Source organism: Geotrypetes seraphini, chromosome 1, assembly GCF_902459505.1.
Source record: "Geotrypetes seraphini chromosome 1, aGeoSer1.1, whole genome shotgun sequence".
In the NCBI taxonomy this organism is placed as follows: domain Eukaryota; kingdom Metazoa; phylum Chordata; class Amphibia; order Gymnophiona; family Dermophiidae; genus Geotrypetes; species Geotrypetes seraphini.
Window position 1 is genome coordinate 287,987,067 of NC_047084.1, and position 20,763 is coordinate 288,007,829.

Consider the following 20,763-nt stretch of genomic DNA (forward strand, 5'->3'; position numbering starts at 1 on the left):
ATCATGTATTGATCGCTTTCAGTGATGAGATGGATAAATGATGTTGTTCATTTGATCGAAGTGTCTGGGTGAGGAGTAAGGAATGAGAAATTTATCTAGAAATGTGGGCGCTTTTGATGATCAAATTTTGAAGATTATTAGCGCTATTTTGTACATTATCCTATGGTTTATTGGGAGCCAATGAGCATTTGTAAGAAAAGGTGTAACATGTTCGTATTTTTTGTGTGTTTGTAATGATTTTAATAGTCATATGACCCCTGAGCCGTCTCTTCTCCAGACTGAAGGAACAAGCAAATGAGTCTTTATGATCATCTGGGGCTTCATTAAGCTCTGAAATTTTACAAGATGACTGGGTGTAACTGATTCAGAAATTGGCATAGTGGGGGTGAGGAGCCCTCTCAATTACTTTCAGACTTAAGTTTAAATCAGTCTGATGGAAGTTCCTCCTTGGAACATCTGTCTCCTCAACAGTTAAGAAGCCATTAGGGCTCATAGCTGCACAAAGAGAAATAAGTCCTTCCTTACTAGGGTTATATATCCCTGTTTGATATTTGGAGAAGTGCTACAGGAACAGTCTCTTGTTCAGAGATTGGTATCATAGCTGCCTATTCTTTCCAATGAGACGGTTGCCAATTTCAAAGATCAGGACAGGAGATCTGATAAGGCAGAGAATTGTATTTCTAAACCACCAGCATGGCCAGTATCAAAGTATGTTTATTTGCATACCACCAGTTTGAACTAGCTAATAATAAACCTGATAAAGAGAGGATAATTCTTGAAAGCATGTCACAATTAAATTAAGCAAATCTAATAAAAAAGGACTTACCTACAACCTGCTTGTTGATCCTTATTTCCATGTATCCAAGTAGACTAATACGACGGGATGCTGAAAAGTTCTCAGCCCAGCCAACTAACTTCCTAAATTCTGAGCGTTATTTTGCCGCTGTAGCTGAAAGAGTGTTATCTTATTTCATTAAGGGTTAGATTCACTAAGCAAACCGATCATGTACCGATCAGTTTGCGACCCCTTTGTGACCCGATTTTACTCCGGCCCGATTCACATACCTCTCTGCCAATCCAATTCTGATCCGCGCATGCAAATGAGGGGAATGGCATACAAAGTAGGCAGGGACGCGATTCACAACACAAATTTTGCGATCCGACTGGGCTGGCTAATCAACCCAAGAAGCGACTGCTGGGGACCAGTCGCAAATGTTCTTTCCAACTCTCCAGCTCCATTGTCGCCCTGCTCTCTGCTGCCCTGAATCTCTCCTGCCTGCCGCCCTGCTCTCCCTGAATCTCTCCTGCCATTTCCCGCATAGCAAGCCTGTGGTTTTAACCTGCGGGTTTAAAGCAGGTTAAAACCACGGGCTCTCTGGGCTGAAAGGTAAAGTAAAAAATATTTTAAAAAGTCACGGCTCGGACGGTTCTTAGACGCATGCGCAGACCATCTACAGATGGTCTGCACATGCATCAGGATCGCACACTAGCAATCTGTGCCGATAGATGGGGGTGTTCCTCTGATCGTCCCCATTTGAATATTACTGGTTGAAGAATCCATCAGATCTGCCCGGATTGGTCACGATTGGTCACGATTGGGCAGGTTGGTGAATCTAGCCCTAAGTGCCAATTTGCAGAAACAAAATTCTATGTTTTGACATTGTTTCAGATCATTGATTGAACAACATCTATGTCATTTTCTTCTTGGTTGGGCTGAGAACTTTACAGCACCCCCTCATACAGCAACCACAATTCTCTCCTATATAGAAGAAAAAAAAGAAGATATGACATAAACATTTAAATATCTAAAAAGGATTGAATAAAGTACCATAGAATAAAAACCAAAGAACAAGATTTTGTATGAAGGGTGCAAAACTCGAAAGGAATGTGCGAGCATACTTTTTCACTATGACGGTCATAGACATCCAAAACAAATGGCAAAATTCAAACAAGCATGGGGAAGATACCAAGGACTTTTAGTGGCTAAGGGAGAGAAAAGGACAACCACAGATTAAGACTTATAGACCACAGTAGACAGACACAAATGGGCAGATGTGGTAGTGATCTTTCTCTGTCATTTTCTGTGTTCAAAACTAGCCTTTTATCAAACACTAATAATATTCAGTGAACTGGATCACTTCTGACCAGCTTTAATCAGAGACAAATGATATCTCATTTATGCCAAATGTACGTACAATACAGGTGGAGTTCAGAATAGCAGCAAGTCTAGACATTAAAATGTAATGGGATTATACTACCAGTATATTCCTGAACTGAACTGCTTTTCATATCAATATTGAACCAAAATAAAAGATGTAAGAAAGGATATTACAATGCTTTATCTTTTTTCTTTTTTTTTTCCTTATAGCGGAAATAGGCAAAAAGATAGGGAGTCTGTGTTGTTCTAGTCTAGAGTCTAGAAATATAAATCTATTGGAAGAACTGATAGAGGCAGAGATTGAGAGAGCGTCATTTAGTGTCCTCTAGTGGTTCATTTGAAGAATGACTGGTAGAAAATGCTTCTTGTATATGAACCAAATAATAGGAGTGTTTGTATGTTTAGGAAAAACAGCTCTAGGGAGTATTTATATTGGTTGTCTAGAGCACCAGAAGATTCCTTTGTGTTTCATTCACATTTAATAAAATTAAACATTGAATTTTATTTTTTACTGCTGCAATTGCTTATGTTTTACTTATTCTTGTGTACACTGCCTGGAATGAATTCCTTCAAAAAGGTGGTAAATAAATCCTAATAAATTAGATCCCAGAGCACCCTGGTTCACACTCATGCTCCATTCCAGAACTATGTGCATAGTGTATAGGTGGCCCGTAAGGATATTCAAAGTCACTATGCTGATAATACCTCTGAATAATTGGTCAGCAGCACTTAGCCACATAGCAGGTGCTGTCATCTTGATAAGTGGTTTTCAGTATTGGCCCTTAAATAACCTTTCCTTTCCAAGCACACTACCAAAACCCTTATCCACGCCCTCATCACCTCTCGCTTAGAATACTGCAACTTGCTTCTCTTAGGTCTTCTGCTCAACTGTCTCTCTCCCTAGGGTTACCTTATAGCTCCAGAAAAATGAGGATGTATTTAGGCATCTGGGTTTTACGTCCACTGAAAGTAAAACCTGGATGTCTCAATCCATCCTCCTTTTTCTGGAGCCATATAGTAACCCTTTCTCTCCTCTTCAGTCTGTTCAAAATTCTGCTGCACAGCTCATATTCAGCAAGAGCCACCATACTCACATTACCCTTCTCCTCAAGTCATTCCATTGGCTCTCCATCCATTTCTGAATACAGTTCAAACTCCTCTTACTGACCTACAAGTGCATTCACTTTGCAGCCCTTTGGTATCTTTCCTCACTTATCTCCCCCTATGCTGCCCCCCCACTTTCATCGGGTAAGTCCTTCCTATCCATACTCTTCTCCTCCACTGCCAACTCCAGACTCCGTCCCTTCTATCTTACTGCACCTTATGCCTGGAACAGACTGCCTGAGTCATTACGCCAGGCTCCATCTCTAGCAGTATTCAAATTCAAGCTAAAAGCCCACTTTTTCAAGGCTGTTTTCAACATCTAACTCCCACTCACCATAAGACACCCATGTCAATCCTTTCATTCTCTCTCCCCAATCTCAATTTGCCCTTCTGTCTGTACATATTAGATTATAAGCTCTTCTTAGCAGGGACCATCTATTACATGTTAAATATACAGCGCTGTGTACACCTTTCAGCACTATAGGAATGATAAATAGACATAGCAATACTAGCATGATCATTGCTCAAACATTTGGCTTCTTTGGTTTCTCCTCTTGCCTACCTAAGAGGTGAGATGTTTCATTTTTTGCAGAGAAAAAAAAAGCACTGAGATTTCTTTGTTAGATAACCAAAATTTTGAAAAGTCAGCTTTAAACAGTGAAGTATGGGATGAGCACTCGAAAATCTGCAACATTTCTTTAGGAATGCTGATCAGTCTCAGAAGGAACTTAGAAAATGAATTTGATTACTTCTAAAACTTAAAATGGTTTGCTTTATATATTTTGAAATGTAGTTAAAAGCTTGGGCAAATAAAAAGAGAGAGAGGGAGAGAGAGAAACCCTACTTCCCTCATATGTGCAAAACACTATAATGTTTATTTATTTATTTGAACTTATGTCCTGTCCTTCAAGAAGAGCTCAGAAGAGGTTACAAGTTTACATACATAATAAAACATAACAGGATATACATAACAAGGTATAACAAGGTTTATATATTATAACAATATTAGAGCAGAAGAAAAATAAATGTGTATGTATTGTACACAGGTAATGCACACAGACAAAGATGAATTCATCCAAATTCCAGCATTCGTCTAATAGTGTCTCATTATGCCAATGCTTAACCTTAGCTACCGGAGTTAAGGCTGAAGTCTTGCTTAGTCCTGCTGCTCACCCTTTTGTAACTTGTGCTAGTTTGGCTTTTTGAATGAATATATAAAGCAGTCCAGAGTCCTTGTAACAGCATGATACCCAATAGAAATGCATCATATTTGCACAAAAAATGTTCATGAAAGAATTTAGCAAAGTCTTAGTAGGAGTTTCGTCCTAAGAATGAATGATGGCTTTAGTTTTATCATTGTGTGTTGTTCAGCTGGAGATCTGGGTGCATCTATTGGCTCAATGTCTGACTTTCTGTCTGACCTTGCACAGTGTATTTGCATAAGAGTAGTAACAATGGATACTGGTAAGAGTTAGAAACATAGAAATAGACGGCAGATAAGGGCCACGGCACATCTAGTCTGCCCACCCCAATGACCCTCCCCTACCTTTCTCTGTGAGTTCTACTTATTTAAGGATTGCAGAGACCTCTAGTGGCCTTACCTGAGTAATGGACTTTAAGTTTTTAAATAAACACCCACACAGAACAAGAGGCTGGTTGTACTGACCAGTGATTGACAATGATGGGATGAGACATCTCTTGGAGGGAAAGTGTGCTGGTATAAACACCCAGCCCCACTGTTTTCCATTCCTTTCTTGATAATTCCTAACATTCTATTTGCTTTCTTAGCAGCCGACGCACTTTGAGCTGAGGGTTTCAACGTATCCTCAACCCGACTCCCTTTCGATCGGCCGAGGGTGATGGAGGCCATCACCCGTCCCTTCTGAATTGCGCTCGTCTATCTCTTAGGACCGACTGACCCATGTTCAACAATGACACCTAGATCCTTTTCCTGGGCAATGACTCCTAACATAGAACCTTGCATCATGTAGCTATAATTTGGGTTCCTCTTTCCCATATGCATCACTTTGCACTTGCTCACATTAAACGTCATCTGCCATTTTGATGCCCAATCTCCAGTTTCACAAGGACCTCTTGTGATTTAACAACTTTGAACAACTTTGTATCATCAGCAAATTTAATTATCTCACAAGTTATTCCCATCTCTAGATCACTGATAAATATATTAAAAAGCAGTGGTCCCAACACAGACCCCTGGGAAACCCCTTATTTACCCTTCTGCATTGAAAATATTGACCATATAAACCTACTCTCTGTCTTTTAACCAGTCCTTAATCCATAATAGGACATGACCTCCTATCCCATGACTTTCTAATTTCCTCAAAAGTCTTTCATGAAGTACTTTGTCAAATGCCTTTTGAAAATCCAATTATACAATATCAACCAGCTCAACTTATCCACCCCATCAAAGAAAGGCAGTAGATTGGTGATGCAAGATTTCCCTTGACTACATGCATGATGGCTTTCTCTCATTAATTCATGCTTAAGTATATGTTCTGTCATTTTGTTCTTTATAATAGTCTCTACCATTTTGCCTGGCACTGACATCAGACTCACCGGTCTATAATTTCCTGGATCACTTCTGGAACCCTTTTAAAAAATTGGTGTCACACGCCTCCAGTCCTATTTGCTTTTGTTTTCTGCAGTTTCGCTCCCGGTGCTTCAGCTATAAACACAGAACATAAATATTTGTTAAGTAATTCAGCCTTATATTTATTAGCTTCTACATATTCCTCCCCTTCACCTTTGAGTCTCACAATGCTACTTTTGTACTTCGTCCTATCATTAATATATCTAAAAAATGTCCTTCACTTACCCCCCGTTTTAAAATGACGCTATTTTTTTCTTCTAATTGCATTTTTACTTTCCTGACTACTCAACCAGCCTCTCTTAACTATTCCAGATATTTTTGCCTGTCTTCTTTCTGCGATCTTTTCTAGTTTATGAAAGCTAATCTCTTTTTCCTTACCTTCTCAGCTTCTACTTTTGAGAACCAAAAGTGGCCTTCTTTTTCTCATACTTTTACTTATGTTCTTTACAAAATGGTTTGTTGCTCTTACAATAACTCCTTTCAGTTTTGCCCACTGCTTTCCTACTTCTTCCAGATGTTCCCATCCAGACATTTCCTTAACATAATCCCCTATCTGAACAAAGTTAGTTTATTTAAAGTTTAGAACCTTCACTTTTAAATGAGCCCTCTCTATACCTGTCTTAATATTAAACTTCTAACAAGAGTGAGGTGATGACGATATCAAATTTATCAATAAAACTTTAAATATATTTGTATTCTATACTGGCTTCTAACTTCTGTTTAAAGGAAGAAAAAAGACCTCAGACTCCCTTCAAACTCTCTCAAAGTAGGCAATGCAAGTCTGTTGAATAGGATACCTTTAATCATTGGTCTTAGAAAAAAATCCTCTTTATAAATATAGTGTTACTCTTTGTTATTGGTTTTTCTATTGAATTTTGTGGTGGTTGTTCGTCATTTTTCTTTTCTTAACATTAAACCACACCATGCGGTGATCATTGATGCCAAACATTTTCCCCTAACATGACACACAATACTTTTGAAAATACATGTAGTCCCCCACCTGATTCCACCTCTGGGTGTACCTTTGCTAACTATGGGTAAAAGTGTAGTTGAACTATATGCATTTTCTTACCTATACTTGTGATAGACAATTTCACAAAATCCATTTTCTCAAATATAACGTGTTTTTTCCCAGTAGAAATGGCTTTGAAATTTGTAGTCAAAGTGGTTAAGCTAAAAGGACAAAAAGAAAAGCACACTGTGTAAGATGATAGCTCTGTGACAGGAAAGCAGTATATATTATACATTTTTATAATTAAATAGGTAAGTAGAATAAAATTACAGGGTGTAGAAAGGATGATAACAAAGACAATTCTTCACTCTGGTAACATTAATGGAAAATGCTAAGGGCTCCTTTTAGAAGGCTATGGTATGAGCTTCAGAGCATTTACCTCACCAGCCTGCAGTAGAAACCTCTATCACGACTTTGTAAAAGGAGCCCCAAACTAGCTTCTGTATGAATTATTATTTGTGGATTTAAATACAACTACTGCTATCTCACTTCTGCATTTTAATAAAGCAAAATATATATTTCAAAAGTTATTCAGAGTCTTAGGAAATGACTGCTGTCATTTTATCATATTATCTATACACACAGTTCCTTAAAAAAAAAAAAAAGTTCAGTCAGGGAGGGACTACAAATCCCATGGGCCCTGTGTACTTCCTGGACACTGATTATGTGATTGTTGCCAGGGTTACTGAAAACAATATGGATTCTCACAGCAGTTTGCAGAAACTTTGAAGCATTGAAATGTGTTTATGTAAGTCTGGAAAGAGTAAAATAAAAGATTGCTACAAAGAAACTGGAACAATCTCTCTGTGAAAACAGGAAAAGTGCAGCAGAAGAAGGAAATACAGTACTTAAGAAATCATCTTTATATTTATGTGCATATTATGTTTTTATTTATTTAGAAATTGCACCATTCAATCCTAAGGGACCAAGGATACAATTTAAAGCTCCCAAAATATGGCAGTAATATTTGGCGAAGAAAATCTGCATGAACTTTATACCTGGGTGGACAACATCCCTCTGTCCAGACCAAAAAGGAACATTACCAGAGATTTCAGTGATGGAGGTCTGTATCATTAATCCTAATTAAACCATGTCTCAGATCTTATAGTCTTTATGCAAACTTTTCTTTTCTTTTCTGGTGTGCCTGTTTTCTGTAAATTCAAATACACTGACAAGCTGAAGGTTGGTCTTGGCATTGAAGGCTTAGAACAGATACTGTAATAGTTCTATTCCCATAGTGAGTACTGTCGTCTCTGTCCCTTTGTACTTCAGTGTAACATCAAAGCCTGCCACTGGCAGTTATATATACAGTAGATTATAATTAAGGTGTATTGTTTAGATTGTAAGCTCTTTCGAGCAGGGACTGTTTTCTTTTTTTCTGACTTTGTACAGCGCTGTGTATGTCTGGTAGTGCTATAGAAATAATTAGTAGTGGTAGTGTATTGTTTGATTGATGTTGTGTGCCTTTCGTAACTTTTGAAGAATGATTTTGATTTTTTTTTTCCATGAAGCCGTGGGTCTAGTTGGTAACAGTTCTGAACATTTTTGGGGGGAGAGAAAAGCTGTTATTTCCACTTGCTCGATTTAGGAATTATAACTGGTACAGTACATTGCAACCACTGTTCCCTCTAAACCAGTGGTCTCAAACTCAAACCCTTTGCAGGGCCATATTTTGGATTTGGAGGGCCGCAGAAAAAATATTTGAATGAGGTAAAATTCTTTATAGTTTATAAATCTCCCCCACCGAAGGCCTACATGTTCCCCCCTTTCTTTGCAGCATCCTCCAGCTTCCCCTCTGGCCTCCCAGTCTTAGTTTCAGTGAATTATCACAGCCTGTAGAAAGGATCGCCAGTGCTGTAGCGTTCATTGCAGGCTGCCATCGGCCTCCGCAGCATGTTCCCTCTGACGCGGTCCCGCCCCTCTTCTGACATCAGGGGTAGGATCGCGGAAGAGGGAACATGCTGCTGAGGACAATGGCAGCCTGCAAGGATCGCTACAGCACTGGCAATCCTCTCTGCAGGCTGTAGTAATTATCTGAAGGTAAGAGCAGGAGGCCAGGGTGGAAGCCGGAGGACACTGCAAAGAGCGGGCAGCACTAGTACAGACCGCGGGCTGCAAAATAGTACCTGGTGGGCCGCATGTGAGTTTGAGACCACTGCTCTAAACTGGGTGGGAGTCCTCCAACTATATTGTTGCCAGTAGGGGGTGGTGCTTCAATACTGTGTTAGCTCCCAAGTCCTTCAGAGCTTGCATGACCTTCACTATTGAAAATGTGTTAGTGAAACAGCACCCCCTTGAACTGAAAGTACTAACTTTATAATCTATCATATAAAAATGTTTTCAAAATTCTATGAAATTTCCAAATTGCCACGTAAGACTACAGAGAAGGATGAGCAGTTCAGATTAATAAGATTTTTTCTGGCTTATCACTCATGAAACTGCATTTAATAGCTGCTGCTTTATGTATTATGCTGCTTGTTATGTATTAGGTTGTTTTATCCCATGCTTTCATATTATTCTTGTTGGAGAAACAGTGTACTACTGAAGTTAGCAAATTTTAAGTGCTTGATCATAAAATTACTACCAAATAAAACAAGTTAGACAAATGCATTATAATCAGTTTATGACTGTGGTGACACATTCAAGGAAAACTGAACTCAAACAAGGAAATTAAAAAAAAAAAAAATCTCATTTGAAACAATTCTGTCCTTCTGAAGAATGTTTACCTGCCTTTCTGATGCTTATGCCAGGACATTCCTATATCCTAGCACCTGCTTGTATACCAACTCTGCCCATGGGCAGCACTGACAGAAAAAGATAAAATGCCTGTTTTCAGCATATATTCATGTAATGTGCTAGCATATGCAAGGAGGTGAGGAGTGGCCTAGTGGTAAAGCTGCTGCCTCTGGACCCTGAGGTTGTGGGATCACAATTTAGTGCTGCTACTTGTGATCCTGGGCACATTACTTAATCCTCCATTGTCCCAGTACCTGTATGTAAACAGCTTTGAATGTGTAACCACAGAAAATTTTGTCTCAAGTTTATTTAAAATTTCTTATACCGCCCAAACCAGCCTTCTAGGCCAGGGGTAGGCAATTCCGGTCCTCGAGAGCTGGAGCCAGGCCAGGTTTTCAGGATATCCACAATAAATATTCTTGAGATAGATTTGCATCTCAAGGAGGCAGTGCGTGCAAATCCATCTCGTACATATTCATGGTGGATATCCTGAAAACCTGACCTGGCTCTCGAGGACCGGAATTGCCTACCCCTGTTCTAGGTGGTGTACAAAAACACCAAAACAATGTGCCAAATAAAATATAATTTACGCAGAAACCGACGAGGGGAAATGACAATTTTTAAAGACATTGACGAACAGGAACAAAAGGAAAGAAGGGTTAGAACTACAATTGATAGAGAGAAAGAGAACAAACAAGGGAAAAAATGACAAAGGGAGGAGGAATAGAAGGTAAAACCTTTCTTGAATCTAAGTCGTCCTTAAAAGGACAGTTTAAGCTTAAAGGCTCCTTTTACTAAGCCACGCCAGCGGTGTTAACGCATGCAAATTTTCATCACGCTGGCCAAAAACTACCGCCTGCTTAAGAGGAGGCGGTAGCGGCTAGCACGTCCGGCGGTTTAGCACGTGCTATTATGAACGTTAAACCGCTAGTGCGGCTTAGTAAAAGGAGCCCTAAGTTTCCCTTTCCTCCTATCAAATGGTCAAGTATGATCAGTTTGAAAAAGAATATCATTCAGAATGAATTACACTACACTATATAACCAACATTTGAAGAATGAGGGCTTGAGAATCCATAAGGAACCACATTTATTTCTAGATGATCAAGATTTTCTTGATCGATGGTGTTCTATTTTGAACAAAATGTTCCTTAGAGAGTCAATCTTTATACAATAATAAATTCATCGATTTGAACGCCATAGACACAGTTTTTATGTTTCCTCCGCTGTTACTATTAACATCAGTGCTTTTACCATCGTGGCCAGTGATTAAAAAATCCCTAACGCAGTGTGATAAAAGGGGGATATAAAAATTTTTGCTCAAGAACAGCCAGAATAGTCCCCAGTGATATTCTCTGAGGCATATAGGTGTTGTAATACCATACTGTGATAACACTGTAAGCATGTGCATTGGGTGCACTGATTGATGGATCTGCCAGGAGTCAGATGAGTTCTTTTAAGAAATTTCACATGCTTAAATCTGTGGAAACTGATTACCCTGCCATCAGGGCAGGATTGATTCGTCGAGGGTCCCTAGGCACACAAGTACACTGGGCCCCCTGCCCCGCTCCACCCCACCATGCGCCCAGTTGGAAACAGGAAGCTGCATCAGAGGGAAGATTTGGGCAAGCAGCACCGCTTGCACAATTACAGTTCCCGTTGCCTTTCTTATCCGCGTTGCTTGCTTGTCTTAATTTCCATCGATGGGGGGCCACGTTGCCGATCGGGGTGGGACCTGCATTGCCGATTGGGGGGGGGGGGTCCACGTTGTCAATCGATGCTGGAGGGGCCCATCGCCGTTTGGAAAAAAACAATGTTGATGCCCTCCTTCATCGGGCCCCCCTGACCATTTTGGGCCCTAGGCACGTGCCTACTTGGCCTATTGGTTAATCCTGCCTTGCCTGCCATGGAGATTATACAGACCTAGGTAGATAGCTTTTTATTCATTCAACCCAATAAAATGCTAGAAAGAAATTATACAAAAAGAGAATGTCCATTTGCCTGTCTGCCCATCTGTCTGTCTATTGAGGGGCAAAATAGCCTCTGAAAATGTAATGAATGGTAAACCAGTGAAAATACGTCATGTTTGAAACAGGGTGAGATAGACCTAGGGGTTCCAATAAAAAAGCCCCCCTCCCCCCAAAAAAAGTGTCTGAGTACTTTTCTATGGGAGAAATAGTTCAAAATTCTGTAGTATAGAAATATATACATACAGGAAATAGAGCAGTTAAGGGATTGCTGCCTTCAAATCACCTCTCCTCTCTTCTATTCTCTGTTCCCCCAGTCAAGGACTCATCACATACATCTGCATGTAAAACATGCTACACACTCACGCAGACACAACTGTACAGGTATATAAATAAAACAAGCACACAAAAAAAACCAGACACCCCCCTCCCCCCACCAAGATACACACACATAACAAAATACATTTAAAAAATATACTGTACACACACAAAAAAGCCTTTGACAAGGTGCCTCACGAACGTCTACTCCGGAAACTGAAGAACCATGGAGTGGACGGAGACGTACATAGATGGATCAGAAACTGGTTGGCGGGTAGGAAACAGAGGGTAGGGGTGAAGGGCCACTACTCGGGCTGGATGGGGGTCACGAGTGGTGTTCCGCAGGGCTCAGTGCTCGGGCCGCTGCTATTTAATATATTCATAAATGATCTAGAAACAGGCACGAAGTGTGAGATAATAAAATTTGCGGACGATGCAAAACTATTTAGTGGAGCTGGGACTAAAGAGGAATGCGAAGAATTGCAAAGGGACTTGAACAAATTGGGGGAATGGGCGGCGAGATGGCAGATGAAGTTCAACGTTGAGAAATGTAAAGTATTGCATGTTGGAAACAGAAACCCGAGGTACAACTATACGATGGGAGGGATATTATTGAATGAGAGCAACCAAGAAAGGGACTTGGGGGTAATGGTGGACATGACAATGAAGCCGACGGCACAGTGCGCAACAGCCGCTAAGAAAGCAAATAGAATGCTAGGCATAATCAAGAAGGGTATTACAACAAGGACAAAAGAAGTTATCCTGCCATTGTATCGGGCGATGGTGCGCCCGCATCTGGAATACTGCGTCCAATATTGGTCTCCGTACCTTAGGAAGGATATGGCGTTACTCGAGAGGGTTCAGAGGAGAGCGACACGCTTGATAAAAGGGATGGAAAACCTCTCATACGCTGAGAGATTGGAGAAACTGGGTCTCTTTTCCCTGGAGAAGAGGAGACTTAGAGGGGATATGATAGAGACTTATAAGATCATGAAGGGCATAGAGAGAGTAGAGAAGGACAGATTCTTCAAACTTTCGAAAAATAAAAGAACAAGAGGACACTTGGAAAAGTTGAAAGGGGACAGATTTAAAACGAATGCTAGGAAGTTCTTCTTTACCCAACGAGTGGTGGACACCTGGAATGCGCTTCCAGAGGGCGTAATAGGGCAGAGTACAGTACAGGGGTTTAAGAAAGGATTGGACAATTTCCTGCTGGAAAAGGGGATAGAGGGGTATAAATAGAGGATTACTGCACAGGTCCTGGACCTGTTGGGCCGCCGCATGAGCGGACTGCTGGGCATGATGGACCTCAGGTCTGACCCAGCAGAGGCATTGCTTATGTTCTTATGTAAAATACAGACACATATTTATACATACACACTACTGACATACCCCTATCCTTGCTGGGTTTGCTATTAGAACCAGATGCACTAAACAGGGTCGGTAAGACCGTGTAGGTCCACTCCGATCCAATTTGTGGCTGATTACAAAAGAGCTATTGATGCACAAAAAGTTTGCATGCAAATGATTTCATCAGAGGTTCATCGTAATCTCTGTCTCTCCCGTCCCTTCAATTGTGCGAGAAAAAATTGGCAGGGGGCCTTAGGTGTCTTAGCAATCAAGGCCTAGACACCTCCCCGTGCATCACATGGTTCACCAGGGAGGGGAAGGCCTTCCATTTTGGACTGGTGGACCTCGGAGCAGGAGGGAGCATCTCTTCTCCTGCTCCCAATGTCTTAGAAAGGGGGGAAGAGTTTGTGGGGTGGGGTTCAGGGGAGTATCCAGTGGCAAGAGAGATCGGGCATCCCTCATGACTTTTTTAGGGGGGAAGGGGAAAGTTAGGGGCTGGTTTAGGGGGGTGCCTGGTGTTAGAAGGGGGCCTCCATTGGCAGGAGTAAGTGGGTATTCCTCCTGCCGATTTTCACTGGTGCAGGTGGGGGTGGGGTCGGTCTCCAGTGCCAGTTCATTGGGGGATATTGGGGAGGGCCATCATCGGCCGGGGGGGGGGGGGGGCTTTTTTCTTTCTTTTTTTTTTTTATGAGACAGATATTGTCTGTGTGTAACACATGCACAGCATCTCTGCCCAGTAAAAAAAGAAAAGGAAAAAAAAGGGTTTCCAGCCCTGAACAGCTTCCTGCGTCTCAGCTGTTCAGGCTTCCCCTGTCATAGGCTCTGCGCGCGTGTGAGAGTTGCTCTCACAGCGATCAAACAGACGGAAGAGACAGGGATTATGACGAACCTCCGATCAAATCATTTGCGTGCAAACTTTTTTGTGCATCAATATCTCTTTTGGAATCGGCCAAAAATCGGATCGGAGCGGACCCATCTGATCTTACCAACCCTGTTTAGTGCTTCTAGCTCTAAGTGCTTTAACTGTATATTTAATTGTTGCAAATTTTACTGTGAGAACTAGTGATTGAACCATGCAGCTTTTTTGACAGTTACTATAAATGGTGACCACTTGTGACTCAACCAAGTAGTTTGCTACTAGTTGCTATTATGTGTACTACCAGCTAATGGTTGAAAAGCACAGCAATACTTGTTGTCATGGACAGGCCCATTTTGTGGCTAAATTGTATCTTTAGGGGCATATAATGATTTAAATTAGCACACTTGGTTTCATTTTATTGTTCTTTTCAAGCCAATGAATTGTTTGCTATGTTCTGCCTGTTTGCTCCACTTGTATTCTTTCCAACGCAACACGCTGGAATGAAATTATACATAACAGTTCTGGGATGTCTGTCTGGGGGCAAAATAACTCCAAAAATTTAACAGAAGGGGACCAAATTAGTTGTGAAAAAGATGCATAAAGTTTAAAGTTGGGCCAGATTGAACTGGGGTTTTTAGAGTATAAATTCCACTCCAGAGTTAGTCAGTGCTTTTCTGTGGGGGAAAATAGTTCCAGCTTTTTTAGATAGATAATTTGATATGAAGAAACATAGGAGTTAGAGAATTGCTTCTTTCAAACTGCCTCTCTCCTCCTCTTTAGTGGTCACTGATATGCATAGAGTTGAACACATATACAGTACACATAAGAAAAAAAATACCTGTTCCAAACTCTCCCTCTTGGTACTGGGTAAAGCAGTTTACATATATTATGTACTGTCTCTGCACATACACTGCTGCCACCCCCCTAATCCTGCCTTGCTGGCTATTAATAATTCTGAATATCTATGTCCTTTTCTTTTTTGTAAATTCTACTATGAAAATTAGTATGAGAAGCATATTTCTTTCTTAATGGTTGCCATGTATGGTGACACCTAGTAACTGAATTGTGTAATTTGTTATTGTCATAAAAAAATGTATATACCTACTTTCTGTCTGGGGTGAAGCATGGACTATCTGTTGCTCTGCACAAAGGCACACTGGGCCAGATTCTCTAACCTCCGACACCACGGTAAAAAAAAAAAAAAAAATACCATGGTGGGAGTGATTTTTGTTTACTAGTGATTCTCAGCAGAATAGCATGCAAATCATATGCATGCTATATGTGTGGAAAATCATTGATAAAGAGAGAGGAGAAGTTGTGTTCAGAAGAAAAAAAACACTAGCACAGCTCTTCCTCCTGCCTGCTTGCCTGCCTGCCTACCTACCTCTAAAAAAAAAAAAAGGAGTTCCTGCTCTCCCTGCCTGAATCGGCAAGCAGGGAGAGCAGGAGCTATGCCTATAAAAAAAAGTCTCCCCCCCCCCCTCCTCTGACAGCCCCCAATCACACAATTCTGGTGGTCTAGTTGGCCATCCTCCCCATCTGATCCCCTGGTACCCAAGACAGCAAGCTTCTCCCCCCTCCGACAACCCCCCACTATACAAGTCTGTACCCTGGGATGCACTGGGAGGGAGGGGCACTGGGAAGGGGCTAGGGCCCTGATTGACTCAGGTGCCTAAGGCTCCTCCCATAGGAGGGGGGTCTTAGGCCCTTGGGCCAATCGGGGCCTTAAGCCCCTCCCCGGTATATCCCAGGATGCACTGGGAAGGGGAAGGCCTGCCATTTTGAAAAGGCAGGTCTGCCAGTGAAAGGGAGTGATCATCCCTCTTGTTAGTCTTCTAAAAAGGTATGGAGGGTGTCATGGGGAGTTTGGAGGGGGGATAGCCCAATAGACCACCAGGCTTGTATGGTAGGGGGGCTGTTAAGGGGGGGGAAGCTTGCTGCCAGTGGGCACAGCCCAGTCTTGTACCCTGTGGAAGTTAGACTTCTTCAAATAATACTGAAAATGTTTTCAATTTTAGCATGAGAGAAGTATTGTATATTACACATTATTTCCTAAGGCTCTAGATCAGGGGTGTCCAACCTTTTGGCTTCCCTGGGCCACATTGGCTGAAAAAAAAATGTTTCCGGGGCCGCACAAAAGCTGCAGCAAGACAGAGGAGGGAGCCGGCAAGATGGTAAACACCCGGGGGCAGCAGAGGAAAATATTGCATCGCCCTCGACCAGGGCCGCACAAAATACTTCACGGGGCCGCATGTTGGACACCCCTGCTCTAGATCTTCTGTCAGCATCAGCATCACAAGCCTATATAAAAAGATTATTTTCTTTGTGTGGCTTGATGATTGCCAAACAAAGAAATAGACTTGAAAGTATGTAGCTTGGAAATGAGAGTACTGTATTTTTAAAACTAAATGCTAAACTCAAATAGTTATAGTGGATATTGATATTCATTTGTCTGTGCTATTTGGTTTCTCGCTGAAAAAGGACTAAGCCATGTGAAGTTAAGGCTTGCATATATAGGTTTTAAGATTCCTGGAAATTAGAGTACTTCTGGAACAAAATGCTAAATTTGAACAGATTTATGTTTATGTGATAGTCTGAGGACTATTCTTGATATGTGTCTACCGTATTTCAGTGGAGGGGGATTGCAAGAAGGAAGGCATGGGATCCCCGGCGGCAGCGGCACTTCATCAGAGGGGGGCGGGCAGGAAGGAGGGCATGGGATACCTGGCAGCGGCGATTAAGGAAGAAGAGAGGTGGGAGACCTGCACAGTGCCATGTACTCCCAAGTAGCTCGTGTACCCTTGCATGTTGAGAAACAGTGACCTACATGATGGTATGATATGGTAGGTCCTTCAGCACACAAGTATCAAGCCACAAATAACTTATAGGGGTCATCTTAAGTGTAATGGCAGACCATGAGAAGGATGGGAGGCCAGCACCATTCCTACCTATCACAAGGCAATGAAAGATTAGTTGTCTTGCCCAAGGGCACAAGGAACTACCATTGGATTTGACCCGACTCTCCTGGTTCTCAGCCTGTTGCTGTAGCTGGTAGGTTACTCCTCTGCTCCAGTGAATCACATTTTGTTTGGAAAATATTCAGGGCCTTTGAGTCAAGTTTATTTAACAGGCTAAATTTGACAAATAATGTTAAGATAGTAGTCCCAAATTTGAATGAATTGAGTGAATTTGAGCCTTACGTATTATTTGACACTTTTCTTATTTTTATATTATTCTATTTTTTTCTCTAGTGTTGACAGCAGAAGTAGTAAAATATTATTTCCCCAGACTGGTCGAAATGCATAACTATGTTCCAGCAAATTCTATGCAACAGAAACTCAGCAACTGGACCACTCTTAACAGGTAAATCCAAAGAACCAGAAATGGATTTTTATTTAATATATGTGTTTAGTTCTAATAATGTTGCAAAGAAAACAAAAATATAGACCACTATTAAAGACAGGAAAATGTATTTTCCATTTCTGATTTGAAGAGTTCTGGAACATTTTGATCAATTGCATGAGTTATTTCTTAGCCACAATGTTGTTGAATATATTTTATGTAATATTTTCTCATTTCAGTCTGTAAGCAGACAAAATATTTAAGAGAAATGTATTGTATTAGAATCAAATTTAGTCTTTGGGTAAACTGCTGCAAAGTTGCAAATGTAAAATCTTCTGTGGACTTAAATGATTTGAAGTTTACTAATGTGCAGTGAATTGATGTAGCAAAGGTAACTTTTCTCCTACCTTTTCTTGATGCAAATCACTTTTAGCAGAGCTCTCCAAACTAACCATCCATTTTACAAAACCACGGTAGTGGCTGCTGCACAGCAAACGCTCATTAAATCCCTATGCGCGTCAGAGTGATTACCGCAGCAGCAGCAGCAGCTGCCACTGCGGCTTTGTAAAAGGAGCCCTAAGGCCGTTGGAGCAAGATTTACAGACCCTCCATGCTTTTCCTATTTTCTGATCAGATCTGGGTGCAGACCAAAGGTTTTTTTCACTTCTTTTTTTTTTTTTTGTCCATGTGCTCCATCTTGCCTATTTCTCTCCCTGACTTCTGCAGCTTGGGGTTTTCAGCCAGAAGAGTGTGAGGAGCCCGGCCTCAGTCTCAGTGGTCCTTCCCTTTCTATCCCTCCCTGCTGAACTTTCCTGCTCCTCAGATCCTTCTCCTTCTTCCTTCTGCCAGGAATGTGGCAACAACCCAGGAATAAGGTAAGAGAGCAACAGGACCAGGAAGAGCCACTGTCTCTGGAGGCTTGAGCTGCTGAATCTGCCCAAAGTGAATTCATTCAGCCACCTTCAGTCTCTCTGATGCTGCTTTGCCCCAGCTTTTCTCTGTCATGGTATTAGCACCATATCTATTGGAGGAAGAGATGCTCCCTCTCTTGGTGATGTAAGGCTAGGGATTTGTATTTGTTTCCTTCGTTCAGCGATGAAACATTGGGAGTTATGCAAGTGCTTTTGGTGCCTAGGCTGCAGAACTGGGGTGTGTTTATGTGCAGATGTATCAATTTTTTGGGGAACTGCAAAACTTGAAGTGTGTGTAAATTGGTGCTCCCAGCTCTCAGTAATACAAGATTGAGAGTACAGTGGTGCCTCGCATAAAGAACGCCTCGCACAGCGAACGCTGCACACAACGAACTTCATGTCATGATTCATACAACGAACTTCGTTTCACACAACGAAGTCGCCCGAGCTTCCACGATCGCTGCCGATGTATTGCATCCTTCCGCGCAGGCACTGCAGGCAGTCGTTAGTCACTGCGCTTAACGCGTTTCACATAACGAACTTTTCGCATAACAAACTTGCTCCTGGAACGAATTAAGTTCGTTGTGTGAGGCACCACTGTATATGTTCAACTGCACCCTTTTCTGAGAATGCAGGACTTGGAGAAGGGGATGGTGGTAAGAGAGACAAAAAGATGAGACAATGGAGAACAGGAGACAGGAAAGGGAAGGAGAGAGGATATGAAAGGGAAAGGGGTCGGAATTTGATATACCACCTCTCTGTGATTACAATTAAAAGAACTTATTTTGTACCTGGGGCAATGGAGGATTAAGTGACTTGCCCAGAGTTACAAGGAGTTGCAGTGGGAATTGAACCCAGTTTCCCTCTTCTCAGACCACTATACTAACTATTAGGCTACACCTAAGGAAGGTAAGAGGAGAGGAGTGAAAGGGAGTATGAGGAGAGGAGAAAAAGGAAAGAAGATTATATTAAGAGGTAAGTGAAAGAGAATGTAACATGTAACAATACCCCTCCTTACCATCCACTTATCTCCCACTGCCCTAGGAGATCGATGCTGGGGAAGGGGAGTATCGTCAAACACAGATCCTCGATGCGTATAATGTTATAATACGGTAAACATGTGAGCAAAACAGCCCATGACTATTTAACCACACTATTGAAAGGTCACTTGTGCAGACACAAAACCAGAGACCTGAAGAAAGTACAAAAGTATCTTTATTCAGCATATGCAGGACTCCTGTGCAGTAAAGGTTCTGCCTCAGAAGTGTAGAAATGAGGAAAAGCAAGTTCCTTTATACCATTCTCATATTGTGGCGCAGCCGATGCCCGTGGATAAGTTTGGCTCCGGCCAGCGCACAAGATAGCTCACCTCCGACGTGCTTCCATAAAGCTGGAAGTCCTGCTGGTCTCAAAGTTCAAATAAAGTGAAAACAGGATTCCAAAAGAGTTAATTCCCAAAATAATTCCAACCTTGGTTTATTGGTAAATGACTCTGAAACAGTCTTCTTTGCAATATTAAACAAAAAAAGAATAACCGGAACAAAAATATGAGCTGGGAATAGTATCTCACAGCTCCCCCCTTCATGCAGGTAAGTATAAGCACATTAACTTCCAAATTCTGCCTTTGCAAAAGAGGCAGCCAACACAACACCACTGCTTCTCCAGTCCCCAATCAGTGTGGTGTCCAAGCCTAGATTAAGGCAGGCTTGGCCCCAGCCAACTTGAAAGAAGCTGGTGGGGGAGGGGAGTAGCCGAATCCACCAATTACTTCTGTTAACACAGAATGCCACGAATGGCCCCGCAATCCCTACCAAGGATGACAAGTGGATTCTTCCCCAAACTACTTCCTCACTCCACACAGTGTTCAAACGAAAACACAAAATATAAACTTTAGCAGTGCAGTTCAAATCAGCTTAAAAAAAAAACGTTTTTCTTCCAGGCTTCACAGAAAGAAAAGTCCAGCACTACTCTCATTCAAAATGCACACAGCTGCTGAGAAGCAGTGCAAACAATTGCTATACTGAGCATGAAGAGCAAAAAACAACTTTCAGACCAGTAACTTAATTGTCTTCCATAGGCATACCTTCAGGAAAGTAAGCAGTTTCCTGGCAATCCATGGGTTCTACTTCTGCTGTCTGGTTAGCCACAGGGTCAGTGTCAAAACCCACCATCTCTATATCAGTAGAGCAGTGAGGGTCAGGAGCCCCGTCCTGAACACCTCCTTCCTGAGCTGGCTCAGGGCAGACTGCCTGCCTTCTCCTCAGAGCAGCCTCTAATACATTGAGCCGGGCACGCCCAGTTCTCTGCGGGGGCGGAGCAGCCTGCAACTTTTGCCTACCTTTCTTAGGAGCTGCAATCAGCTTCTGCAGCTGAGAGTCAGCAGGGAAGGTGGAAGAGA

General features: G+C 41.8%; 1 protein-coding gene across 3 annotated transcripts in view; it reads left to right on the forward strand.

Annotated features, from left to right (window-relative positions):
- The first annotated feature begins 7,572 nt into the window (after nt 1-7,572).
- SPEF1 (sperm flagellar 1) overlaps nt 7,573-20,763 on the forward strand; it is a 62,439-nt gene continuing 49,248 nt past the window's right edge. For 2 of the 3 annotated variants that reach the window (XM_033953225.1, XM_033953237.1), the window contains exons 1-3: nt 7,573-7,633; nt 7,785-7,948; nt 17,364-17,475. In XM_033953225.1, the coding sequence (XP_033809116.1) occupies nt 7,840-7,948; nt 17,364-17,475 (221 nt within the window). In that variant the 5' untranslated portion in view covers nt 7,573-7,633; nt 7,785-7,839. The other variant, XM_033953232.1, reaches the window with a different exon arrangement.